The sequence below is a fragment of the Clytia hemisphaerica genome, unplaced genomic scaffold, assembly GCF_902728285.1.
Source record: "Clytia hemisphaerica strain Z4C2 unplaced genomic scaffold, Clytia hemisphaerica genome assembly, whole genome shotgun sequence".
Classification (NCBI taxonomy): domain Eukaryota; kingdom Metazoa; phylum Cnidaria; class Hydrozoa; order Leptothecata; family Clytiidae; genus Clytia; species Clytia hemisphaerica.
This window is the reverse complement of record NW_027104377.1, coordinates 189,754-217,710: the sequence shown is the minus strand read 5'-3', so window position 1 is coordinate 217,710 and position 27,957 is coordinate 189,754. Positions and strand designations below refer to the sequence as shown.

Sequence of the window (27,957 nt, the reverse complement as noted above, 5' to 3'; positions counted from 1 at the left end):
CGTGTTCCGGGAAAGTTATTTCTTAGAAAGATACGCGCCAACAGCGATAAAAACAAATAAAAAAGTCCCTGTTTAATTTCCACGGGTCCCAGGTTTCGATGAAGGTTTTGACACGTAGCGGGTTAAGAAATGAAATATTGAGCTAGGGGTAAAATATGGAATTCTACCACAAATACTACTGGATAATCACAGTCATGCTGACGTCATTCTTCATTTTTTGTGGTAATATTCAATTTTATTTTTCACTTTTTTTTCATGTGATGGACCTGTCAGTTTTAGTTTATTTCACCGTCTGTTTGCTTGTAAGCTCGTAACTGCCAGGTATCGTAGTTAAATAACCTGCACTGTTTCACTTTTTTATATTCTTATAGGAACCAGTAAAATTTCTGTTGATGCTTGGTTGTTCTAACTAGTTTTTTGACAATTTGCGCCTGAAATTGTTCTTGTCCTAGTCTCTTTGAACGTTATATTTAATATTGAGTTATTTCAGACCTACCCTAAATAAATTGACCATTTATTTGGCTAAAGCTTAATCATTCCAGGTTCAGCATTGTTCTTGAATTGTTCTCATTTTTTCAGCAGGTCTTAGCCTCGTTGTTCGTATAACTTTTTCCTTACAGAAAGGGTCAATGCTAGTGTTAATTTATGCCACAATAACCAGCACTGCTTATTGAATCATGTGTGTATTCCAGCGTGACACTGAGTGACATGGCCATTTTTTTGTCTTTTTATCGATTAGCCCTGTGTTTTCTTCTCTTGAATTTTTCTGAGAAAAAAACTTTCGATTTAACCTTAGGTCTTATTTTGACATCAAATTCAAAAGGTAACAGAAAGTGACCTTAGCAAAATTGATAAAAATACAAAAATAATTTCACTAGAGATTCCATTTGATGTATACACATTGTCGATTATAGAACTATGTTCCTTAAAATCTCAAATTAACAAAAAGTGACTCAGCAAAAAATATCAAAACAAAAAATAATTTTCCAATTGTTTCTCTCTAAAATCTCGTTAAGTACTGGTCAATTTATTCATAAAGATCCAAGACAAAAAAGATAATAAATTTAAATTGTAAACCAATTTTCTGTTTCATTAAAGTGGCATCTCAATGTCAAAACAATCAACGAAGGAGAGTCTAATTTCCGAAAGGTCTTACAAATAAGCTAACCTCATTGCCACCGATTTTAATATCCTTCACCGACTCGGAGCCAACAATACGTTACATCCTGCAAAATAAAGTCTGCATAAAATTGCACCATAATATGGAAAGTACAAAATCGTCTTTGGTTAAGGAACTACTAAATTCGGTCAAGCGTGAAATCACCTTCGATTTCTTCTCACTTTACATAAAAGCGTTAGAATAACATCCATCAAACCGTCATAACTCCCTTATGACACTATTTTCGTAGTGTGGGTTACGACGGTTACGCACAACAAAGTGTTACACAATAAGTTTTACCGGAAGATAACAGTGGGCAAGTTTATGTTATTGCGGATGTTTCCAGATTAATCTCGAATGAAATTCCCTTGGGTATTCTCAACTACGTAAATGAGTTTTATTTTTGTGCGATTTCTGTTCCATCATGCCGATCTGCGCAAGGTATAAAATCAGTAAAGGTTTAAAAACTACGTATTTGAAAATCATTCAAATTCAAACCTGGTCAGGTGGAAGCACACTCAAATAAAACCAGAAGTTTAAAAATAATTTTTGTTGATGGATCTACGATGTCAAACTGTTGCTTTCTCTTGACTCTGATGCTGATGGCATTCTCTCTCCAAGGTAGGCGGATAAATGGTGACGATATTAGGCTATTTAATCATGAAAAAACCGAGAAACTCTTGAATTTAGGGTCCTTGACATAGAGGCACAGTTTCTCGGCTGGGTAAACGAGACAGGTGTTAATTAAATGGAAAATCAGGTTCAGAGGATTATTTTTACCTGTACAGTAAATGCTCATGTTTTAACAAGATTCTAATCGTGTATACCAAATGCTCTACGTTCACATCTAAAATCTTTTTTTAGGAAACATTTTCTCAATCAGAAAACTTTACTAACGGTTGACTTGTAAGCAGGTTATAGGTGCCCCCTACTGAAAACCGACAAAAGTGAAAATTGAAAATTTCAGCTTCGCTTTTGAAGTGATAGGGCCGTGATATACAGACTAAGGAGGTAGGTGGAACAATGGTTGGCGCAGACGGGCTAGAATTTTAGTCCTTCTAGAACGCCTAAAACAGGTCTGTTTTAAGATCATTAAACGAAATTTGGCCTCATTAGTAAATTTTATTTTTGCTTTGAAAAAATGTCTGGAACAAAGTTGAGTTCCCCGTGCGTGCTTAAGTTATAGTTATAGAAACTCCACTGCATTTTCCTATTTTCAATTTTTAGCTCGGACATACTCTAATCTCGATAACCGAGCAACCTCCCTAGGGGTATAAGGGACTGTGGGTTCCAGCTTTGGAAAAGCTAACAGTAGATTAGTTTTTCTGGATAACGAGCATATTGTTAACACTTTGTTTATGATGAATTTCCTCGCCCTTTTATCTTTGCTCAAAAGAGAATGTAAAAAATGAATCAAAGCAAACTCTGAAGAAAGATAACGGTTTTTCAAAATTTCCATAAAAAAGACTTTTTTAAAATTTGATGACGTCAGCAAAAATTAGAAATTTTCGTTTTTCCTCGAAAAATGCTGACGTTGGCAAAATGCACTCACATGCTTTTCCTAAAATTTTCAGAAATATCTGAAAGAGAATGGCCTATTATTTTTAAAAAGATATTAAACCCTTTCCGATGTGGGATAAGCTATGGGGAGGGCGAGACAGTCCTGTATAATTGTGTTGTATTTAGTTGTATTTCATATTTAAGTTAACAGCGAAAAATGAAAATTTCAAAAGTAAAAAAATTGCCCAAAACTAGAAAAATTGAGTGTATGGGATTTCGACCGTCTTTCATCATTAACATTACGCTATAAAGCTTAAAATTTCCATTGAACTCAAAAACTTTCGATTTTTGGCGGCAGCAAGAAAGCAAAAAGAAAATTTACTAATCAAGCCAAATTCTGTTTAGTAACCATAAAACAGACCTGGTTTAGGCCATCTGGAAGTGCTAAAATTCAAAAAATTTCGCCCGTCGGCCCCATCAAGTGGCGCCTCTTTAGTCAGTTTATCTTGGCCCTATCTAGACGATGCTATCGTCCGTATAATACACTATTATGATATAACATAGTTTGTATATTATAAAATGTATTATGTTTCGCGGCGGATAGAGTCTGTGTTTAGACAGACAACAGCTACCCCCGAATAAAAATTCCCGTCTTCACGTTTGTTCCTCTTAGATGAACCTCGTCTTAGACTATAGCATAGTCTAGGCCCTATCACTTTTAAAGTGGAGCCGCGGCCCCCTTTTTAACTCCCTCTGCTTAATATGGAGAACCAAAACTGGTTACTTTATTTCGAAAAAGTGAGTAACAACTTGTCGCCAAGTGTTCTTTGATACATTATTTTGGGCACTGTCTATAACATAAATCGAGTACGGGATTAAAATACCTGAAATAGTAAATAGTCGAGCGTGCGAAACGCACTGGGCTCAAATTCAGTAGTAAATATTCATAGGCCCAATTGTAGTAAAACCATGAAGGTAATAAAAATACAGAAGGAGAGAAAACGTCTCGGTAATGACTTAAATAGTCGTTGAAATCTTTTATAAATCTATTCAAAGCGGCTTTTCTTTGATGTACCATCATTGGAAGCAAAAAAATCCGAAATGTAAATTTATAAGAACAGAAAGAGGCTGGTCCGTTGATTTTGAAAAACTTAATTTTGCGAGGAATCTTAGTTAAAATGAGATTCGAAATAGTTTCAACTGATTTAAGGATAAAAGAATATATTAATTTCATAAGGATATATTTTTGGGCTGGCATTTTGTAAACATTGAGAGTCGCATCACATTATCATTGAAAGTTTCTTATCTTAAAATCTTCACGTCTAAGTGAGAAGCGGTTTTCATACTCTGACAAAATGATCGATACAAGGTTCCTAATCGTAACACGTAATTCTTTTTTAAATCTATCGATGGCCTTATGGGCAGCTTCCCCTAGAAGTTTAGAGTATTGTGCTTATTATGTGAAGTTTTTTTCAATTTTTCATGACAAGGCTATTATATTTCAATATACTTGTTAAAAATGGAATGTCTTTTCATTCATCTTAAATATTCCCACGAGTATATCCAAAATTAATCATCTTATTCCCAAAGCAACCAAACAGCTTTTTGAAAATTTGAGCTCTAGATTGCTTAAAAATACACTCAAAACATGCACATAAAGACAATTATGACAAATTAAAAAAGAAAAACTTTGCATTTTGCAAAATAACCATTTTTGAAATAATTATTGGGGGGGCATAGCCCCCCCTTGCCCCCCCAGTTGCTACGGCACTGAGAATTATTATCAGATAGAATGAATTCATGCTTTTTTCCTCAAAATGAAGCGTGTCTGTAAGGGGTCCCTTAGTTGCAATGGGAATTCAATTGCACGTGTGCAATGATAATGTCATTTCTTTGTTCTTATCGTATTTTAATTGCATATTTCCTCATGCTTGATTGGATTCTTTTGAATTCTCAAAAATTATGAACATAATTTGATTATTTTCAACTGGAAATTTCGGGCACTTCGGTCCCCTCAATGCAAATAAGAATTACATATTTGAAATCAGCTCATTTTATAGATTCACCAGTGTTGAAAACTATTTGAAAACGCACTTCTAAGAAAAGAAATTTGGGTGTCAAGTTTTCACCTAAATTAGTTATTCTTTCCGTATAGACTAAAATTGATTTTTTAATTTTAGGAGTTAAAATCGATGGAATCACTAAATTTCAGCTCCTAAAATTCCAGATTGTAAGCTAAAATAGATTTGTAAATATCAATCGTTTTCCAAAACTAAAAATTTCGTAACTGAGAAAAAATACCGTGCAAACATACCCTTATAAAGAGATTTCTATCCACGCATCAGATTTTGAGAAACTGTTTTTACGACCAATAATCACTTTTAACAAAGGGAATCTGAATAGATGGTGAAGTAGCCAAAGTGAGATATTATTCTATCTGATAACAGTTCACTGGTAAAACAAACAAAAAAACTAGTGCCCAGAGGCCTCCAAAAAAACTATTCACCCAAGGAACAAGTGTGCCAAATTTCAGCCAAATCTTACCATTTTTTTAAGTTTCCATCCAGGCTGCCCTAAAGTTTTAGCCTCGTTTTGGCGAAAAACGTCTAAGCCCCAACAATCAAAATTTTTGAAAAGTAAAAAAGACACCCATAGATATTTACCCAAGGAGCACTGAACTCTGCTATTTGAAGATGGTGCATCTCAGGTTTATGAATCGTCCAGATGCTCCTTGGACATTGCCCCGTCCATAAGTGCCTGGCTTTCCCCAACCCAGAGGATAAAGGTAATCTTTGAGATCAAACAACTCTCGCATGATACACACTAATTGTATTTTAGAATGGTAAAATCAAATTTCCCTATTACGAAATCATTTTAAAACAAATAGCAAAAAACTTCCCACTCACAAAGCTAAAATCTTCCTGTCTCAGAAACAACATTTTTAACATTATTCAGACTCTTACCTATCTCAAATTACAGTCAACAACGAGGAAGAGAGAAATCGTACAAATATTGGGCAATATTTATGCATACGTCAGCTATGTTGTTTCAAATTGCCTCTAATTGCCTCCAAAAAGTGCTGTGATGATAAAAACGACAACTTCCCGAGGGGGCGGGGGATTATTTTGGTCATGATTCATCCGGCGCCGTGTGCACAATTCCCTGAATTGCAAAATCTTCCTATCATGTCATTACCATGTGATTTATTAGAATTTCTTTTTGTGCAGTACAGTATTTTTTTAAGTTAAAATATGGTTGAAAGTGTCAAGTCATTATTTATTCATAAATTACGTGTCAAATACTTTTTGCCTCGTTTTGAAACGCTTTTTTACATAATTATCTTTCTTATCGGAATCTAAATTTTAAGGGGATAATTGAGAATTGAAAAACTACCGGGTGACCCATGAAAAAGTATAAGAGTTTGGTTCTCTTTTCGTGGTAAAGAGGAAAGGCAAACTTAAATTTTGATGTATCATTTTTTAATTTTGGAAAAGTAGTTATCGAGATATGGAGGTATAAAGTCAAAAGTAAAAAAAAACGTCAAAAAACGTCAAAAAAGACAGTATCTTACCTTTTAATTTCCGATTGTCAAGTTGAGAGGCCTCAAATACCAATTCATGATATGCACCATTGCAATGTCTTCCATTCCACCCAATAGCTGATTGGTTCAAAGTGACGTATTGACTGATTTTACGTCACTTACAACCAATCAGCTGTTGGGTCCGTGATGTAATGTCAGAAGACATTGCAATGGTGCATATCATGAATTGTGTACTAAGTACCAAGCCTTTTAGTATGACTAGGTCTAGGATTGAACCGACGACCTTGCGCAGCGATGACATTTATATATCTTCTGATGATCGCACGGCAGAGAAATAAAAGAGCCCGAAAATTGGTGCGAGGTAAAGTTGTTGAACTTGAAAAGTCACGAGAGCTTAATCTTTGAAACAGACCGTACATTACACGCGGGAAGATCTAGTCAGCACAAGGTTGCACTTGTGAGTTACTTTCAAAACTGTTTCAGTTTCCCACTCACCATTCCCTAGTGTATTGAACGAGAGCGTCTTGAATGAACCAAATTCTACATTTTTCAGACTTGTTACCTCACGTTTGTAGATTGCTATGGCAACCAAACTAAAATGTCGAGATTTTACTTTTTGAACTATACATCCGAGATCAGGTTACAAAGTTTGATATCAATTCTAGATAAGATAGTTAAGGTGATATTTTAGTTTTTAACAACAATATGACTATTATGATGATTGGGTTTTGATCTGGTCCGTCTTATACCTAAATTTTATTTTTCTTGATCATCAATATGATCCTATAAAAACATTGATAAAAAGGCTGTAAGCTTAAACGCTCTGTTCAAAAGAGGAAATCATATCCTTGCCAACATTTCATCAAGATTTCCCCGAAAAGGCGACCTTCTAAGAAAATAATTTATTTTTGTTGAAATCTGCAAAATTTTACTGAGCTCAATAGTTGAGAGTTTCCGATACATAGTAGGTCAGAACACGAACTAGAAACGTAAAAATAAACGTAATGACGGATGACGTGATTTTGGGGCACAAAAAGGGTACAAAACCTTCAAAAATAACATATACTTGCTAAAATGTTTCACAAAGGTTGCACGATGCATGATAAAGTAAGCATTTTTTAAAGTAAATTTTATAGTCTTTTTCTCTAGTATTAGATTTAATCAAAACTATCTCTTACTAAAGACTATGACGTCAGTGTACGTAGTAGGTATTAATGCCGATTTGCTATTTTCATTCATTTGTTAGCAAATGCTGATTCGACAAATAATTGCATTGAGCGTGCCACTCTCTAAAAAGAAGGCTTTTTATCTACCAATCATAAGTTAAAACCCGTGAGAATTGGGAAATACCGTTGGCTTTAAGCAAGGCTATTACTTTAACAAAACATCTTCAAGCAATATTTCGCAATATTGACATGTTTGACAGGCATGTTTGAGAGAGAGGTTTTTTACGTGGCCGAAAGTAAAATGATTATTGATGCGTAGCAGTCCGATACAACATTATGAAGTAAGAGGACAACCCGGAGAAAAACGGAGAAAAGTGCTTATCTGTTAATTGTTGAAACGGGTAATTGTATTAAAAGATTCTCAGACCCGGTGTACATTTTCTAAGCATTGAAACAATGGGAAAGTACCGTATGATTGCTATTAATAAGATGGGGCAGATGGCAATTAGGGCAAGACCAAATTGTAGACTTGTAATTAACGAAGGTTGAAAGAAAGTGAGAAGCAAAGTTGAAGAAAATGAATCCTCTTGCTATTTTGTTGTTTTCTCTTGTAGTTGTCGATGGGTTGAGCATTGTCCAGTCAGGATCTAAAGATACGAAAGGTAACTCAAACGGTTGTGAATTATACAGGGCTTCCAAAATTAAGTCATTTTTATTAGCTTTTCAATTATCACATTGCAACATATTTGTTTTGATTTGGAATTAACATAAGTTACTGGTCCTCTCTTTTTAAAATAAACAGCATATCATATTTTCAAGACAAGACTTGTCAAAATAAATAAGAGTGTATTCAGAGTGTTGCTGATCCGTTGTTTAAGAAAGTTTGTATAAATTAAAAACGGTTGCTGAAAATGTAAAATTGTTGGGCATGGATAGTAGGTAATAATATTTTCATTATGTATTTTTAGATCTGACTGCATTGTTGAAAGTCAAGCGTGACAGGGACAACGTCACTTGTCAAAATTTGTACAAGGTCTACTGGCTAGTCAAGAAAGATCAGTTCAGTGTTGCATCACCCAAACAAAACATTAACTACGTCATTCAAGCCTGCAAACCAGATATCACAAACTTATTCTGCGCGGATGAAAGTAACGATCAAATTTGGACAGCTGTCCGATTTTGTGACGTCATTCCGAATTCTGACTTTATTGTGTGTAAAATTTTTCCGAAAGGATTCGAATCGTACAACCATTTCGCGAATTGGACGATGGAATCTTTTATCTACAAAGTTCGTGGAGAGGATGCTGGGAAATCTGTACAAATGAATACAAAAAGTTTGGTCATCACACCTTTCTACAGATGTCCGAGAATCAAACTTGTCCGGCCAAGCCATCAATTATTCAACTAAAAGCGAACAGAATCTTACAGACGATCAAAGGAGAAACTCCCTTAAAATTCTTTAAAAGTCTCATATTTTTAGTCCCATCACAATTCTTTTCCCACAGTTCAAAAGAGGGTTGGGAGTTTTCCATTATTGAAGGTCTGTAAGACGCATGAACTGGACCCGAATTAATTAAAGGACATGAAACAACCAAAAGATTCTTGACGATAAATCAAGAGCAACAGTTTATTTCATTTTCGTATCATTACACTTACTTTTTTAATCATGCTAAGAGACCAACTTCATTGTATCTCAAAAAAAAGAGGGCAAATTTTAAATGAAGTAAAAGCCTCATAGTTTATGTAGAATTTTATGACTTGTATAACTGATATTGGGCTCTTCCAGAAAAAATCCGTTCATGGGGGGTGGAGGATGAATTGTCCAGGGGTATTTAAAAAATACCAAAAAAATGCAATGTCCAGGGGGTAATTTTTTGTGTCCACGGGGTTGATTTGATGTTTGTCCAGGGGTATAACCCGTGTCCAAGGGGTTAAAAATCAAAATATCCAGGGGTAATTCATGAAAAAAATAATATATCCTCCACCCCCCATGAACGGATTTTTTCTGGAAGAGCCCATTTCAAGCTCAAAAACATTCAATCATTTTGGGACTATCTATTGATTAAACAGAGTATTGTTATTTTATTTCAATCATTCTAAGCCAAGTTCTCAGATAACGAGTTTTGAAGATTTTACTTTATGTAAAAGTTTGTCCGCTTTTTTTGGGACACACTGTATCTAACATCGTAGGCAGGAAAATGCTTAAGACCACTTATAACGAATTCTTTCTCAAAGTTTTCTCAAAGACAATTTAAATCAGCCTTGGATTGAGACAATCATGCATATCTTTTTTGCATTGCCTTTTCATAAGTTTATAGCTTTGAGGTATTTTATTGGGCTATTTCAATTAAATATTTTATTTGCTGTTATATAACCTTAATATATATTTCATTATTTTTAAACCGTATGTCAACCCAAAATTTTTATAATTATTCTTTACTTTAAGCACATGTATTTACTCATTTCAATAAATTATAACCGACTTTGCAATTTCAATCAAACTCGTCTCGATATGGCGTCTGTAACCTTAACCCTAATTAAGACCGTATAAAATCTCGTCTCGAAACCAATCCATTAATCCCTCAGCAAGAAGTTTTCTAAAGAGTCAAGCAGTAATTAAAGCTCTAAAGAGTGGTATGGTGATTAGGGACAAGATCTAATTAAAAAAGGAAATGTCAAGAAATCTAATGAGATTACATCAATAAAGTCAAAGGTCTTTGGATCTGATTATCTCATAACAGATCATCCATCCTGCCAACGTCACTCTCTGCTCTAAAGGGATATGGCGAATGTGACGATCTGGCCTTGTTGTTCAGCCAAAACATTCAAAACTACGTTACCTTTTGCTTGAAAACGAAAGCGAAAGCGACTGCGTTCAAATGTTTATATCTAGTTGGAAGTAATATCTTGATGATGCGATTGTTTAAATTCAGTAAGCATAACCAAGTTTCGCTGGAGAATTGAAAAAAATCTTTTAAATAATTATCCTAAAATTATCTTACAGCTTCGATGGCCAAAATATTAAGAACAGGTTAAGAACATATTAAAGCTTTATTAGACTCTAAAACACCCAATTTGTTAGGAAAATGCTCACAAAAATACTCACAATGATGAAAATAAGAATAATTTAAGAACATTTTAGGCTTAAAGCTCAGAAAGCTAAGAACATCTGAAGACGGTCATCTTGGAAAATAATCAAGAGGTAAACCCGAGGTAAACCATGATCTATTGAAACAATGATGATTGACTACAACTAAACAGCATCATGTAATGTACCCTTTCCGTTTGAATGATTCATATCGCAAAAAAACAACTTTCCAAATTCTTCAGTAAATCGAACCACCAAAATTAAGATAATTGAAAAAGTCACAAGATTCTTTTCCATGTATTCATCACGCTGACAAAAATCACATGAATAACCTTTTGCTTCGCAGAAAATACGAATGAGTAAAAAATGCACCATCACTTATCAATCACATTTCACAACTTAGTACCCAGGACATCTTGAAATAAAGGAGCGGCTTGAGTCAAATCATCCCGGGTTCTAGGCATTTTCTTTGGAAATGTCAAAACTAAAGCATGTTAGAAATTTTGCTGAATCGCAAAAAAAAATCGACTGAAGTTGAGGAAATTGCAAGTGCAGCATCAAAAAACCGATAACAGAACGTCCAAAAAACATTCAGAATGTTGGTAAGAATAAACGAGTAAAAATGTTTGTACCTTCCCTTCAACTCCCACGCTCTCATGTGATTAGTGTATGAAACTGTAAAATATTCTTTGAACTGTTTAAGGTACGTCTAAAAGGTGGACAAAGCTAAAAGTCCAGCATTTACAGGTTGAATAACATGTTGACCACCAACTGGCTTGTAATATCACGTGAAGGTATTGTTGATAACAGTTCTTTATTTGGCATAAAAAATGATGCCAATTTTCAGTTTTGGCGAAAGAACATAGGGAGAGGTGACTTGAGGCTACATTTGAATGAGGAAAACTCCCCCAAATCTCCCCACCCCTCACCGTAAAGAGCAAGAATTTTTGAGAGTTTTAAAAATCCTAAAAAGAGTAAAAATTGGCTGAAATTTAACTTTTGAGAATTTTAACCCCAGTTACATATATTAAAACAGCAAACAAGGCTTGAGATAACGATCGGACGTCCGACCCAAATAGCTTCTTGTCCGACCCAAAAATCATGATTTTCAAGCTAAAGTAACCCTGATCGGACATTTTGTCCGACCCATTTGAAATCGTTATTTCAAGCCTTTGGCAAACTAAGAATATTTATCAAAAAAATTAATAATACATGCTACTACATGCAGTTTTATTTTACAAATTTTTATGACTAAGTTTTTCAAAACTGACACTTCAAATTATGAAATTTACCAGACAAAATCAATTAGCATTACTACGTTGAAGAAAAAAATGCTTAAAAGTCAAAATCTCAAAGAACAATGTCGTAACGTAATATTCGTTACTCCCAAAAATGGTAAAAATAGTGTGTAAGGCTGAGGGATAATGACTTTGATATATGATAATGGTGACACACATGTTCAATTTTGACTTGTGCCATTTTCAAGATAATTTTCTTCGAATTTGGGTGGTGTATGTTGATCACATGATGAATAAATTCTCAATCAATAATTTTCTACGAATTTGGACACGTGTACCCCTTTCGAAGAATTGAAAGGATTTGCAGCCTTATAAAAGGGGAGCAACTAAACGACTAAAGCCACCTAGTCAACAAGGAAAATCTAATGACTGTCACAAGTTATACTGGAAAACTTGGGTCGAGTTCTTGGTTTTGGCTGCTGCAAAAAAGTCAATGTTGAGTGAGAATCTAATTCGTGATGGATTTTCAAGTATTGAGTTATCATGTTTATATGACATTGGGAATAATGTTGGCTTTGGTTAATTGCTCTATTTTAGGTAATGATTATAAGCTAAATTATTTTACAACGATTATCGGTCAAAGAAACCTTACAATATTTTGAGCTCTTTAGTTTAAGTCTTAGGAGGAGTCTTTGGAGAGCCAGAAAACTTTCTGCATGAGAAACTGCATGAGAAATACTATACGAATTTGGTTATATTTTCAAAGCATCCAATTGAAAATTTTATTCCTATAGAGACAAGTGTATAGGAGCTACCAAGTTCCTTCCGAAATAAAGTCAGTTCTCGTATGTATCTTAGGCACATTATCAAAAAATGTTCGCTTAAAAAGCACAAATAGTCAATAAGTAAATAAATGACAGTAGGAATTCGACCTATTCTGATGGACAGCAAAAAAGACTTCCCTTTATCGTCACGTCATCACGACTATACACGTCAACTATAATAAACTTGACAAGATTTTAAATAAAGGTTCGAACAGGGGCTTCAAATTACAAATGTTGGAGATCTTGTTGAAGGGCTCTTACCATAGATTTATAAAGTCCGAAGGGCTAAATGGCGTGCTTTAAGCTCTTCCAAGCAAAAAAAAAGTGAATATCGCAAAAAGTATTGCTGCTATTGTTTTCGAAAAACCGCGAAGCTTCTGATTGGTCAAGCGCTGAAATTTTTTTTGTGATGTCACGTGACTTAGGTAGGATTTCCTACCTAAACTCGACGCACTTTTCAGCAAAAGCACGATATCCAGTACTGGTACAGTACTTTACAAATCTATGGCTCTTACCAGTACAAGTCAATAAATGACGAAAAAGTCAACAAATGTCGATCATTGTTCCTCCATTGCTCAGGTCAGGACAGTCTCGTTATCCTAAAAAAAAATTGGTCGAGTTGTGAAGAAATAAAAACAATCTTTATTTACGTAATAATTCTGCCCCATTCGTTTTCAGCAAAGATTAAACTCAAACCCTTACAACACGTCAGCTAACTCATTCTCACTCTAAAAATCGTACATCATAATAGTAAAGCCTGTTCGAAATTATTTGGGAAATCAAAGAAATTTATGATTTCGTAAAAGAAGGACTGTTTTTTCTTTCCATTATTAAGTAGACTACTGTCTAAGTGTTTTGAAGCAACGATGCAATTCAAACAGCTGAGCCCCGCTTCTTTTCTTTTCAGGACAGATATCCCTACCAACAGCTTGCCAGGATATTTATAAACTGTCTGCATACATCCACTCAAACCAACTACAAAATTTCACTCAAAACCCAACAATCTCTACTTACAAATGTAAGCCAAGTTTGAAGAATAAGTTCTGTGGAGACAGAATGGACAACCATCCAGAGGATTGGAAACTGTTTCAACCATGTTTGTGGGGAAAGCTTTACATAAGGTGTCCATTGTATCTCAAGGAGTATAAGTCCTATTGGGATTACAGTCGATGGAATCGAGATACTGTCATCGTCCAAGCACGTGGATACGTGGGAACGAAGCTGGCATTCACTACGGAAAAAGCTACGATCAAGCCAGTTGTGATTTGCGATAATTACAGTAAAATGGATCCCAACCATCAGATGTTCCAGAATTCAAAACTTGTAGTCACATGATCATGAATGCAGTGTTTTGGTCAGTCAATCTTCATTTTATCAATTACGAATTAGTATGATTAGCATTTGATTATAACCTGTATTAGTTTTCTTATTTCTTCACTAATTTTTCTATAAAACAATAACAAAATATAACAAAGACAATTAGAGAGGAGCAAGTACTTCGCTTCAATTTATACTCGTTCATGCTTTGGGCTGTTCACACCAAAACCATACATGGGGTAAAAAGGAGAGGAAAATCTTGCGTAAAAACCGAGAGTATGCTCGGGGTGATTTTCAGAGGATTACTTCTTCTGGGGCATCAAAGGGGAAATTGGAGATGTATGGTGTTAAAAAGGAAAGATTTTAAACTTATGCACGCGTCCTTGATGGTACCAATATGAGATACATGCAAAGAAACTATTCTCCTTGATTTTCTGAAATGTAAATCTAGTTTAACGGAGGGGAAAAACATCCCCCCCGACAAAAATTTTCTCCTTGCACTTTGAAACTTAGAACCATCGCCTTGAACTTTTTAACCTCATTTTCCAAGATAAAAATCTTTTGGTCAGCCCTCCTAAATTCGATGACGTCATCATTTCAAAATGGCTTGAAAACTTCGAAGACCTGAGTTTAATATTGTCAAAAGAGAATTTAATTGAAAACAATTTAAGAAAGGTTTCAAGATCTAAAACTACAGCTCCTTCAAAATGAACCATAAAAAATTTAGCAATTTTTTCATGAATTTCTAAAAAAATGTGCTGACGTCATCAAATTTTGATGGTACAAACAATAATTTACATGGTGAAGCAAGTATCCTGCAAATTTTAATGGTTTATCTACCATTTTTGTAGATTTTATGGAAGGGAATGTTTTGTCCCCCCCCCCTCCACGAATTGAAATCTCAACAAAGCCGGGTTCAAAAAGGGTCAAGGGATGGGCTCTCGCTGTTCATTAGATTCAGTAAAAAAGAGATTTAGACAAAACTAAAATATCTTTACTCTAATTAAATATGTCTCATTTAAGAGTTCTTTAAAAAAATTCTGAGCAACTTAAAAAAAGTCTGTTAAATAAAAAATAACAAAAATTATTGATATAATATAAACAAAAATTAGAAAAATAAAAAGAATAGAAAATGAAAAGAATTATAAGAATAATATAATATTAGAAAATTAAAAAAGAAGTAGAAGAAGTAGATCATATTCAGAACTTTTACTTGATTTTGATATAAATCTTAAATATTTGGACTAACTCTTAGAAAATCAAAGGGATTTTTCATTTCAGATAATGATTTTTTTTTTTGGCCAAACGATATGAAGGATCTATTTATTAAGGTTTGTGACTCACACTAGCATGTAAAATAAATCAAATTTGGATGTTAGAGTAATGAGCAAATGTAATTCATAAGAGCTAACCCGATAGAATATACGAAAGTAAAAGATATGATGTAAAAGAGAAAAGCAGATTCAAAATATTTTTCAAAAAGGCAGTTTCTTATTTATTAATCTAACCAGGTCTAACAATCAAAGGCACATTAATGAATTTTGAAAATTTTAATCTATATAATAACCAGTTTTATAATGATTGGGTCTAATTAGTCTAATATTTGATTTGAAAGATCAACACATGACAACAAACACACACGAATAAAATCTCTATGAAATCAATAAAGTCTCTATGCATAATAATTTCTCTCTAAAAATATTCTTTTTAATTTGAATGAATTTTTTTTTAAACTCTGCGTAGTTGCGTAATTGGGTTTGTATCAAGTAAAATATTCAAAACTATAATTTTCCATGCTCATTTTGACAATCTCCATCCTCTCACAATGAACAATCGAGCAAACTATTAATATACAAAGAAACTTGCAATTTTCATTAATGGGATAAAGGCTTTTGTCATAACATACTTTGCAACAAGGGGATTAACCAGTCAAACGAAGTCATAAATCTAGAGCACAATCATTTTATCAATGGATTTGAAATTTGGGGAACATCATTTCCATGAATCCATCTCGATCGATCTTCCCTCCATCATCAATTCCAATTTTCTTCATCTCTTCAATGACGTCATCTATTTTAACTTCTTTTCCAATATCTTCAAGGAAAGTTTGAACTTCTTTTGCCGAAAGTTTCTCATCATGATCTGTGTCCAGGTCGTCGAAAAATTCTGTCAATGCATCTTCTTTATCTAACATTGCTTCAAAGTCGATCATATTTGGAACATAGTCAAATACTTCAATGGTGACTGGAGATTCTTCACCTACAAACATAAAATAGTCACTCAATTTTAAAGAGATATCAGATGGTTTTTGGTATCAAGATTCTAAGGACCTGAGCTAAACAACCAAGATTGAAGATTCAAGATTCAAGATATTCAAATTGCACATATTTTTTGATTATCAGAGAGCAAACTATAGATTCTAAATCGCTATATTTTGACTTTAAATAGTAGTTAATGGCAAAATCATTTGGAAGTGTTCATCATCATCATCTTTCGACTTACGTCGGAAAATTTGCGTAGCCTTCCTTCCACAATACCCGATCTTGCATGACTGTCTTTATTTCCTCAATCTCGAGACCTGTTTCCCTCTTCAGAGTATCTAGGAAGGTTAACTTCCTTAGTCTTACTAGACCCGTTGGTGACCAGAAAAGAAGTCTGGATATTAATTCTTCTTTTGCTCGAAAACAGTGGCCTGCGAACTGAAGTCTTCTATTGGTGAGTATACGCGAGATGCGTGGTAGATTATTGTATATTTGATTGAGGTTCGGATGGTTCGCCCAGTTTAAATTTTGAACCTTTTTGAGGAGGTTTGTATAACACCCGTCTATACTTTTTTCCATGGCTCTCGTCATTGTCCAGGTCTCCGACCCATAAAGGAGAATAGGCTCGATTAAGGTTTTGAAGGTTTGTACCTTAATCTTATTATCTAGATTAGACTTCCAAATTTTGTTTAGTTTGTTGCAGGCCCTCCACGCGAGAGATTTTCTAATATTAAAGTCTTGTTCAGAATCATTAATGTGCGAGCCAAGGTATTTAAAGTCATTTACTCTTTTGATATTGACACTGTTCAGCGATTTCAGAGTACGGACGGAGTCAGAAGTGCACAGAAATTCAGTTTTTCCCTCGTTACAAAAAAGGCCGACCTGACTAGCGGCATTCTCGAGAGAGTGGAGAAGGTTTTCTGCGAACTGAATGGTCTCAGAGACAAGGGCGAGATCATCGGCAAAGTCTAGATCGGTGAGAAAAGTGGCGGGATTTCTTCTACTTTTTTGGGCTGTAAGTTGGATGCCCTTGTAGTTTAAAGGATCAACGAAATACGAAGAACGTAGTCTAAAACTAGAATAAAAAGAAAGGGTGCAAGGGTGTCTCCTTGAAGAACACCAGCATGGATGTCAAACATTTCAGTGTCTCCGTCAGGAGAAATAACTTTTGCCTTGGTAGAGGTGTAGAGCGCCCTGATGGCAAGAATAATTTTGTCAGGAATGTCATAGAGTTTAAGGATTTCAAACATTTTTTCTCTGTTAATAGAATCAAAAGCCTTTTTAAAATCAACGAAACAGAGAATAACTTCTTTGTCTAATTTACGCATTTCCTCAAGGATACGCCGAATTGAAAGTATTTGCGAAAGAGTACCTCTACCTTTCCTGAAACCATTTTGATTTTTTCGCAACAAAGGATCAAGATATGGGACTATACGATTCAGGATCAGTTTGTTATAGATTTTTGAAGCGATTGGCATTAATGTGATACCCCTATAGTTTGAAGCAAGGGTGAGATCACCTTTCTTTGGCACAGGGATGATACCCCCTGTGAGCCAAGCTGATGGAGGAGAATGGTATTCGAAGGTGTGGTTACAGAATTCGAGGAGAAGTGTCAAAAAGGTAGGATCTTTCCATAAAATAGTTGGAATGTTGTCTAAGCCAGAAGATTTGTTACTAGAAAAAAGTTTTACAGTTTTCTTCAACTCATCTAAGGTAAAAGTATTAGTTGGAATGTTTAGATTTTCAAGACTTGATGAAGTGGTAGTGCGTTTGCATTACCTGTTGGTACATTTCCGAGCAAGTCCTTAAAATGTTTTAGCCAGTTTGTCCTCCTTTTCTCTGCAGAACCTCCCTTTAGTTGAATCGAAGGGTAGTCCTTATGTCCAGATATCTCATTAATGACTTTCCAAGAAGCGGAATGTTTTTTTGACTCGTGAAAAGCTTTGATCGAGTCAATCTTTCCCTGATATAAAAAGCGATTCAGCGGTTAGGTAAGCGTCATCCAAGCCTTTTTGCGCATCTGCGAGAGCTTTACCGCTTCTTCTAGTAGCACGTGTTTGATGTTTTAATTTGGCTGACTCGAAGGTTTTGCGCGCATTTTTGACAAGGTTGTCCTCATGGAGAACTTTACTTTTGCATTTTTGTTTTTTCGGAAGATAAGAGAGACATACATGTTCGTTTGCTTTTATCAGATTTGAATATTTTGTTTCGACTTCGTCGTTTGGTTTGGAGAGAACATCAAACCTATTTTTGACCTCGATGACATAGGCTGATTGTAATTCTGAGTCCCCAAGAACCTGGGTCCAGTCTATGGACTTCATAGGATCTGGAGTAGCTCTAAAAGGTAGAAAAAAAGTGTTACTCCGGAGCATAGAAAGATTTATAATATCTATTATAACGATATCGCTGGAAAATAAAAAAGCCTAATGTCCATTTTTGCTGTTTTGAGAAAATTACAATCACAGTATTTCTATACCAATGCTGTAAGTAAAGCATTGCAATGATTAAAGTTGCTTGTTAACTTAAAAAAAAAGCTTTACCTTTTGTTTGTTATGCTTAAGAAATTTTATGGTTATAAGGCTTTTTTATTCCAAATTTTGCACAAAATTTATCAATAATGTAAAAAAGTTGGACATAAACTTAGACATAAGGCTATTTAATCCAAAATTCTACCTTTTTTAGAGATATGAAAAAATTCTCTTGAAATTAAGACTATCAGAGATCATAACTTAAAATATTTAAAATAAAAAAAAAAGATTTTTCAAAAAATCGACACTAGGCTTTTTTTTATTTCCCAGCGACGATAATATCTCAAATAAATTGAAATTGTAAATGTGCAACAATCAACAGTTTTTCATAGAATAATGCAATTCCATCATTTTCTATTTTGAGATGAAGAGGAAATTAAAGAACCATTAAACAGGTAATTACTATCACATAATGTTTGGATTAACAAGTAATTAGTCGCAACAAACTTGCAATGAGCGCACAATCTCATTATAAAGTTTTGAATCATATTTCTTTAAATGAGAAGTTTGACAGAACGACTAAAAATGGGCATCAAACTGCATACAGATTGTGAAAAAAAATTTAAACAGCTTTCAGCAACCATATATTGCATGAAAAATCGTATAACATACCATGAGCCAGACTTTGGCAGTGGTCGTCAATCTTCTTTACTGCATCAGTTACCAATGAATCTTTCACATGGCAATCATTCAATAATTTCAAAAGTTCTTGTTTATCACTGACATGCAATACAAGCCATGATAATGCCGTCTCATGTAAAGGAGATTTTTTTGTGCTCAAAATATCAATAAACAACTGATTGTCTTTCGGATATTTCAAAAATGGATTCAATGTGATAAAAGCTCTCATACAAACTGCACCATGCTCATTGAAAACAGCTTTTCGTAAAAGTTTCTCTAGACTTTCAAGATCATCATCTTTCAGTTTTACTCTTTGAATTCCGATACAAGCGGAGAGAATAAAATAGGGCATTTCATCATCTTCCAATCCTTTTATGATTGTAGAAAGTCTTATATCTTCTGGTAAGAGGAAAGGTGATTGCAACAAATTAGATATAACCTGTTCTTCTTCATCCCAACCATTTTTCACAATGTTTCTAATAATTTTTTCATCACTGTCAGAACGATTTGAAAAACATATGGATGCCACCAATGCTGCTTGGCTTACGTCCCCCGTAACAAAGAATTGACCTACAAGAGAAAAAAAATAAAAAAATCTCATCTTGTTGAACCCTTCACAAGCATCTTTGGGGGAGAAAGTTTTTCTTGAAATGAAGGTTGGTTGGTTAGTTATTGACAAATCTTCCCAAGAATGAGGGTGTCAGTATTATATCTGTCATATCCATCTCAGACATACATTTATTTTCAAGAATTTTTTGTATACCACCGCCACCCTAATTGTTTGTCCAATTATTGTATTTCCCATGTTACATTGTTATTTGCTAATTCCCCTATTGTTAGGTGCAAACATATTGCTCTTAACCAGGTAGTTATCTCATTGATTAGTTTAGTTAACCTCTATATGGATATCCATCCAAATGGCACTTTTACTGCTTTTTTTTTTATTGGTCAGCTAACCTGAGCTGAGCATTCAAATAGGTAAAATTTTCTTCCAGTTCCATAAGACGGCAAAAAAAAAAATCCGATTTCCCGATCTCACTTTGATTTCTAAACCTTCTTCCAATCGGGTTAACTTTTTGGGTACTTTTAGCGTGTGTTGTTTTTACAGATCATAATGTGGTGTTTCAAGTGATAAGTCGATAAAGTGTTGTTCCAAAGTATTTCCAGTGTGAATCTGTTGCAAGCTTCAATTTCTGTCATTTATTTTTTTTACTTGGCAAAAAACACACGATTTTCATCAAGGGGATTCTTTTTCTACATCTTATGAAGGTTTAAATCCGTTTGCTCAAGTTTTTGTTTATGTTGAATTTTCTGGTACTTTTTATTGTTGCTTTTGATTACAGTAGTTTTTGCAATAAAAACATATTTTTTTTGTTTGCCTCTAGAGGGGGGGATTGATGGTGTTATAATGTTATTGGAATTTGATAAAGTATACAAAAGTACATACAGCTACTGTCTAAATTTGATAAAGACTGGATGCAATCGTGTTTTTTTGGACTTGGACGTGTTTGGCTTCAGACGACCCTGCTGATACACCGGACATTCCGGCGTTATTTTTTGTCTGGTGTTTTCTTCATTAAATTTTCAAAAGTGCACACCGGACTACACCAGACTGTCTAGTACCGTCAACAGCTCCAACTTGGGATGAGTGTACGCAACATGGGACTTGCTGATATCTGGCCTGTATTTTCACTTACTGTTAAATCTCTTTGACAACAAATTTGTTTTGATAATTCCGCCAAGTTTATCAATCATACTTTCTGTCATAACATGTCACGATAACTTTCACTGATAGCGCGCCTTTTTTAACTTTTGTTTTCATTTAAAATGACCGGACGCCGAATGGAGAATTAGAGAATGCCCGCCGCCTAACCGCCCGATGAGATAATAAGTATTCCCGTTTCTGGTTTCTAGATATTTAGGTTGTATATTTTCAATTAAAAGTGGTTTGGGATTGTTCGCACCCCGTCCAATTTTTTTGTGACCTCAGCTGCCTGTCTATAACAAATAGATCACATTCGCGCGTGTTCCACTACAGCTTTTTTTTATATTTCGATTTAAAAGCCTATTTGGTGCCAAAGAGAAATTGTGTATGGTGGAATGGCCGTCCCATGTTGCGTAAGATAGTCCCAAGTTGGAGCAGTTGACGGTACATTTTTCTCTTGGAAACAAAGTACACCAGACACTACACCGGACTTTTGTCCAGTGATTTATCCATATATTTGTGCACCTGACAAACTGCACCAGAATGTCCTGTGTATCGGCAAGGTTGTGGCTTCAGTCATATTATATAAGGCGGATCGCAAAAAATTGTTCGGTTCCCATCATTTCTACTTTAAAAAGGTGGGTCGTTCGGTCGGTCGGTCGAAAATATTTTTCTGTTAAAGAAGCAGCTACATCTTGTTTAAAGGGAATCCGCGTGGACTGGTCCGAATTAAAAAATTGAGAAACCGTCAACCGTGGATAAACTAGTTTTCGGTTTACTCTCCATTAGCACGCAGGTCGCTACTTCGATTTGAAAACTTGTAAACACAGAGCGTGCAGAGGTTGATAGTGGGAATCCAGCAAAGCAGCAGAAAAGCTTTCAGACTTACAGACTCTACCTGCTGACCGTCAGGGTCGGTCAGATGACGATCACATCTCCTATTATTGGACTTTCAAAATTATGACAAATGTTCTTTGGAATTTGATCAATTATATTGATATATATATACAGTTTTTGTTGAAATTGATCAAATTATTTTTCACACAGTTCGGAACAGCAGATTATTCTGATCTTTGCGCACATTTTTGGCTTTAACTAAATGGTTGATATGGAATGCATGGTGACAACAGTTTTTACAAATCTTTTATCGGACTTGCAGAAAGCGGACTGCAGAAAGTTGTTTCTAGATTTTTTAATGAAGTATATATACCATATACCATTAAGTTACACAACATGGCCAATCTTGTCACAACTTGCACAGCCATAACAAAAAGTTTGTAGCTTTAATGGCAGTCAGTTACAATTTTTAGAAGAAGCTGTGCAGAGAGTTACGACAAAGTGTTATTGGAGTTTTATCATATAAACAAAAAAAGTACAGTTTCTATGTAATGAAAACTAATAATGGTTCTGCACTAAAATTATGGCATGTATCTTTATTTTGGGTTTGACTTTTTGGCAATTTTCTTATTTATTTGTAGTATAACACTTTGGTCAGATATGGATATTGTCTACACCCAACAGAAACAAGCTAGATGCTGAATGGACCTACCTGATGATGAAATTTAGATAGCAATGCGAGGAGAAAAAAATCAGTCAGAAAATATAGCGTTTAGTGAAAATGCATAACGCAATAAATTCATCATTGATTGTTGATAAGGGGAGAGGGAAGGGTTGTAGGGAAAAAATAAATAGAAAGTTCTGGTTGCAAAAATCAGTTTTATTGACAATTGAATCATGCTTGATGGTGAGCATTGTTATCAATAATGTTTTTGTGTCAAAAACATAGAAATACAAGGAAAAAAATCTAATGAAAATCTGCAAAAACGGCGATTTCCGGTATTTTCAACCGGAAAAAAAAATTTCTCAAATATCGAACTCAGCCATGTTTTGAGCATTGCAAATACGCATCTTTCTGCAAAGAAATCTGAAAAAATAAAGGTGAAAATTCGAGAAAATGTAAAAAAACCGTTTTTTCCGGCATATTTCCGGCATTTTCAGCCGGAAAAAATGTTTTTCGAAAATCGGGCTCCGTCTTATTTTAGGTATTGTCATATTGCATCAGTGTGCAAAATTTCATAAAAATATATAAAGTACAGCTCGAGAAATTCAAGAAATACTGTCTTTCCGTCGAAAATAAGTTGTTCTGGTGATTTTTAAATAGTTCCGGCTTCAAAAATCAATCTTATTGAAAATTGAAACATGCTTGATGGTGGGCATTGCAATTAATAATGTTTTTGAATGAAAAAACAACCAATTATAGGGAAAAAGTCCAATGAAAATCCAGAAAAACGGCGATTTCCGGCATATTTCCAGCATTTTCGGCCGGAAAAATTTTTTTCTCAAAAATCAGACTTGGCCATGTTACGCATCTTTGAGCAAAAAATCAAAAAAAACTAATGATAAAATCTCGAGAAAATGCCAAAAAAACAGTTTTTCCGGCATATTTCCGGCATTTTCGGCCGGAAAAAAATGTTTTTCGAAAATCAGGCTCCGTCACTTTTTAGATATTGTCGTTTTACATCAGTGTGCAAAATTTCTTTAAAAAATATAAAGTACAGCTTGAGAAATTCAAGAAATACCGTTTTTCCGGCGAAAATCGGCTGTTCCGGCGATATTTAGAAAGTTCCCGCTTCAAAAATCAGTTTTATCGACAATCGAACCATGCTTGATCGTGGACATTGCTATTAATAATGTTTTTGTGTGAAAAAACAACGAAATATAAGGAAAAAGTCCGATGAAAATCTGCAAAAACGGCGATTTCCGGCATATTTCCGGCATTTTCGGCCGGAAAAGATTTTTTCTCAAAAATCGGACTCTGCTATGTTTTGGGCATTGCTAATACGCATCTTTGTGCACAAAATTTGAAAAAACTAATGATGAAATCTCGAGAAAATACTAAAAAACCGGTTTTTCCGGCATTTTTGGCCGGAAATGATTTTTTTTTGAAAATCGGGCTCTGTCACATTTTGGGCATTACCATTTTGCATCATTGTGCCAAAAATCTGAAAAAAACTAATGATGAAATCTCGAGAAAATACTAAAAAACCGGTTTTTCCGGAAAAGCTGGTAACAGACGAACGAACGAACGAACGAACGAACGAACGAACGAACGAACGAACGAACGAACGAACGAACGAACGAACGAACGACGAACGAACGAACGAACGAACGAACGAACGAACGAACGAACGAACGAACGAACGAACGAACGAACGAACGAACGAACGAACGAACGAACGAACGAACGAACGAACGAACTCCAGGTAGGTCGAAAAATGTATTATAACTGACTAAAATGAAAAAAAAGTTTAATTACACTATGTAGACTAACTAACATCCAAAACAAGCGAGGTTCCTGGACTTTTCAACCGGCAGCTAATTGCCATTGTATCGAACGCTGATCTAACATTTGCTCGCATCTCATCAAAATTATCCCTTTCACCCCTTTGACCCTCTAACCATCTTAGCTCTCTTGGCTGACCTTCCAGCCTCGGCTGGTTTATTATCGTAATTAAATTACTAAATTTATAATTGTTTCATAATTTAAGAACATGACCAGACACTAAAAGGGCATGAAAAATAGTCTGAGTGTTAATCTTTTGCAAAATTGACAAGCCACTCTCCTTTTTCTTAGGCTACTCATTAACTGTAAAAAGTCCAAAATTTCCAAACTTATGGTAGATAAATGGGGGAGTAAGAGACCTAATAATGTGACAGATTTGGGAGGGAAAAACTTCAAAATGCATATTCAAAAGAAGTTGTCAGGTCATTTTCCCCTCATTTCAATACAGTGGCAAGGGTAAGGGTTATAAGACTTTGGTCTGCTTTGCTGTGACTCTGTTGACTCTAAAAATCGCCCGATGACATCATCAAAACAGGAAAGAAAATACCATATCTCAAGCTTGAAAAGGAGTTCATCAAAGATTTTATGGAGAGGTTAGAAGAGGTATACCTTATAACAAGAATATAAGTATGGAAGTATTAACGGCCTTGAAATTAACACAACATCAAATTAACATGAATGATCAAGTTTAAACTTTAGAGTGAGCCTTCAAAAATCAACAGGGGTTTTATCAACACAAAAATTGTTAGTTACACGTCTCCTTATATTTACTACATGCATGACTTCGAGTGCAATACGACAATTATTTTAAGAGTTCTGAGATTTTTTGGAACGACTAAAATATTTGGTAGTGCACAAGAAGTCATTTGATAATTCTAATTCATTGTCGACCCAAAAAAGTCTTTCTAATTCTATCCATTTTTTGTTTTGTTTTCACCCCCCCCCCCAACCATCACTTCTGCATTCTTTTGTCTTTTAAAATGTTGAACATTCGAATGAACTTTTCGAACAAAAAACATTCAAAACAGGTTTTGAAAAAAAACTTGCTCGGGGAGAAAGTTATCAAAACATACAGTATGTGGCCTCTAAAATGCCGATCAAATTTGAAATTTCTCTCAAATCTAGAGAAAAAGAGGTTTTACAAAAATTTTTGCTGCATGAAAAACTTTAACATCTCTACTTTATTTCCTGGAAGTTATTTTTCAAAATTTTCAATTTCAAAAATATTTTTCGATTGCTTAAAGATAGGTAGCTTTTTTTTATTGGCCCCCAAAACGGAGGTTTGCAATCTTAGCGATTTCTCGAGATATCTTTAAGATATGAATACAAAATTTTTGACCATAATTTAGAAATGTGATTTGGAGGGTTTTGGGCATAAATTTGTTTGATAAAATTTTTACAGTATACCCCTGGTTGTCAAAACGCAGGTTTGGGGCTCCCAAAACGTAGATGTAGTTAAAATCAAATTATTAAGCCCAGTTGTAATAGGGGGGAAAACTATGAACATATTTGTGTTTTCGTTTAAATTTACCAACCTGATGGATGTAAAATTTATGATTTTTATAAAATATTTCAAGATTTTCAATATTGCAAAGTCCAAACTGAAAATTTAGAAATTTTCAAAATGACAATTTTGTTTTAACAACGTCTTTATCAAGTTTCTATAAACCAATCTCTTTTGAAAATAGTTCCATTCATGTACGGAATAAGCTGTGAAAATTTTAGAAAAAAAGCTTAAAACTGAAACTGAAAATATTAAGCTTTAATAAAGGTATTTTTCTCCTATATTTTGCAATAAAATGACAGAATTTGCCGTTTTTTGCTGATTCAGCGAAATTTTTTATATATAATGTTAATTTTTTGTTATAAGCTATTAACTCATGCTGATAGGAATGGAATTCCAAGATTTTTTGCTGTTTCTCATATTTAGGATTTTCGGTTTTATCAATGCTGATTCTACTGTAGGGCCCCAAAATACTGGTTTAAGATGCTATATCTTTTATCCATCCTCTAAAGTCACAGATGTATCTGCATTTTCTGAACGGCATTAAGTTCCTTATCGAGTTCCTTATTTACATAGCTGCTAAGTTTGGATTCGCAAAATATTTAACTTCTATATAAGTATAACTTCTTCTCAGCCTGAGTAGTTCCTTAATAATTCCTTATTTTTTGGACCATTTTCAGCCTCGAGTTCCTTATAAAGGTGTTCCTTATTAAAAAAAAACGTGTAAATCTACAAGTCAGAATCCTCATTTTAATGACGACCTCCGTTTTGGGGCCACATACTGTAACAAGAAGTTTTCGATTCCAGCAGCGCTGACTGCATTAGTTTCCAAAGATGTTTTTTTTTTACTTTTACACAGCATGAGGACAGCATGCAGACAATTTTAATGTGGTTTTAATAATCTAGAAGATAAATTTCTTAACTTGGTGACACCTGAACTGTTTTATGTTGCTTTTTTTCATTTTGGATATACAGTGTAATCAGTGTACTACTACCTGTTTATGGTTCTTTTTGCACACCAACAAAACATTCTGACATGCTGACCTGTAGACGTTTTGAAGAGAGCTTAAATCCTTTGAACAAAAATTTTCTGGACTGGCCCAATTTGGGGCATTTTGAGTTCGCTGATGTCAAGTCAACAAAATCTTGAAATTACAAAATCTCAAGTTTGAAATGAGTTATAAGTTTTTAAATCTTTCTTAAAATAAGTGGAAATAGCCGAAGAAGTGCAACCATTTGGCTAATTTGTAACAATACTCATCAGAATTTCTACCAAAATATAGCGTTATTAAAAGTGGAGCAAACCTGTTTTTGCCTGCGTTTCCTTAGGGAAAGTTGGTTTTTTGAGCTTTTCTTAAGTTTTGTCAATCAAAATCCCCTCAAATTTTAATATATTTTTCTATATGATATTTACACCACCCTGAAATTTTTTTGCCAAAAAAAGATTGCTATCAAAAGTTAGAAGCTGAAAACCCACTTTCCCTTTATTTAAAAATTTATGTGGAGTACTAACACATGAGGCCCCTTTTATAATAAACAAACTAAATATTACTTACCAAGAATTTGACTTGCTGCCATAGCTAAGAAAACATTATTGAATACTCAAATTATGTTTTCAAAAATAACGTTTCTTTCCTGTCATCTCTTCCACTTTTTGGTGTCGTCTTCCAGGCTTTTTGCCCCTGTCTTGATTTTCTCTGGGCTTTTCGATAAAATTCTTATGATTTAATTTACAGAACAAGATACCACAACTTAACCATTTGTTAATTTTTACGTCAGAGGGTCGAAATGTTGTTAACAGTGTAAACAGGTGAAGATCTTGGGGAGGCAAATAAATGACAAAAGTGTATTAGGTTCCGAAATGTGTATTTGTCGAAATGAGTAAAATATAGTAAACTTGAAATGATTGAAATTTGCCGAAATCTGTGAAATGAAATAATGTGAAATATTGTTCGCTTTGGGGCTGATGTTGGGGATGTACCATGCAATATGAGGCCTAACTTAAGCGCCTAAGACCGTAAGGATGACGGCCTGTCGAAGGACTGTAAGGAGGACAGCCATATGAGCGTGGACTGTAAGGAAGACAGCCTTTACTCCTAACCTTATGAGCGTGAGCTGTAAGGAGGACAGCCTTTACTCCTGAACCTTATGAGCGTGGACTG

General features: G+C 34.5%; 2 protein-coding genes and 2 long non-coding RNA genes across 5 annotated transcripts; 2 read left to right on the top strand and 2 right to left on the bottom strand.

Moving 5' to 3' along the window:
• Positions 1-104: 104 nt before the first annotated feature.
• Positions 105-8,803, top strand: LOC136818869 (uncharacterized). Of its 2 annotated transcripts, none has more exons than XM_067075096.1 (3): positions 105-222; positions 7,981-8,028; positions 8,335-8,803. In XM_067075096.1, the coding sequence occupies exons 1-3, from the start codon at positions 156-158 to the stop codon at positions 8,772-8,774; spliced, it is 555 nt and encodes a 184-aa protein (XP_066931197.1). In that variant the 5' UTR covers positions 105-155; the 3' UTR covers positions 8,775-8,803. The 2 variants fall into 2 exon arrangements, 1 of the variants encoding a protein (XP_066931197.1); XR_010848376.1 differs by lacking the exon at positions 105-222 and adding an exon at positions 7,306-7,767.
• Positions 8,804-10,182: 1,379 nt separating this feature from the next.
• On the bottom strand, positions 10,183-13,622 carry LOC136818871 (uncharacterized). Its single transcript, XR_010848378.1, has 3 exons — positions 13,531-13,622; positions 13,032-13,115; positions 10,183-10,318 (listed from the first exon to the last, which is right to left on the bottom strand). It is a non-coding gene; the product is annotated as an uncharacterized lncRNA (long non-coding RNA).
• On the top strand, positions 12,107-14,005 carry LOC136818870 (uncharacterized). The gene is made up of 2 exons (XR_010848377.1): positions 12,107-12,289; positions 13,424-14,005. It is a non-coding gene; the product is annotated as an uncharacterized lncRNA (long non-coding RNA).
• A 1,704-nt stretch (positions 14,006-15,709) lies between these two features.
• On the bottom strand, positions 15,710-27,511 carry LOC136818867 (uncharacterized). The gene is made up of 3 exons (XM_067075095.1): positions 27,352-27,511; positions 19,235-19,813; positions 15,710-16,092 (listed from the first exon to the last, which is right to left on the bottom strand). The coding sequence occupies exons 1-3, from the start codon at positions 27,371-27,373 to the stop codon at positions 15,800-15,802; spliced, it is 894 nt and encodes a 297-aa protein (XP_066931196.1). The 5' UTR covers positions 27,374-27,511; the 3' UTR covers positions 15,710-15,799.
• Positions 27,512-27,957: the final 446 nt, after the last annotated feature.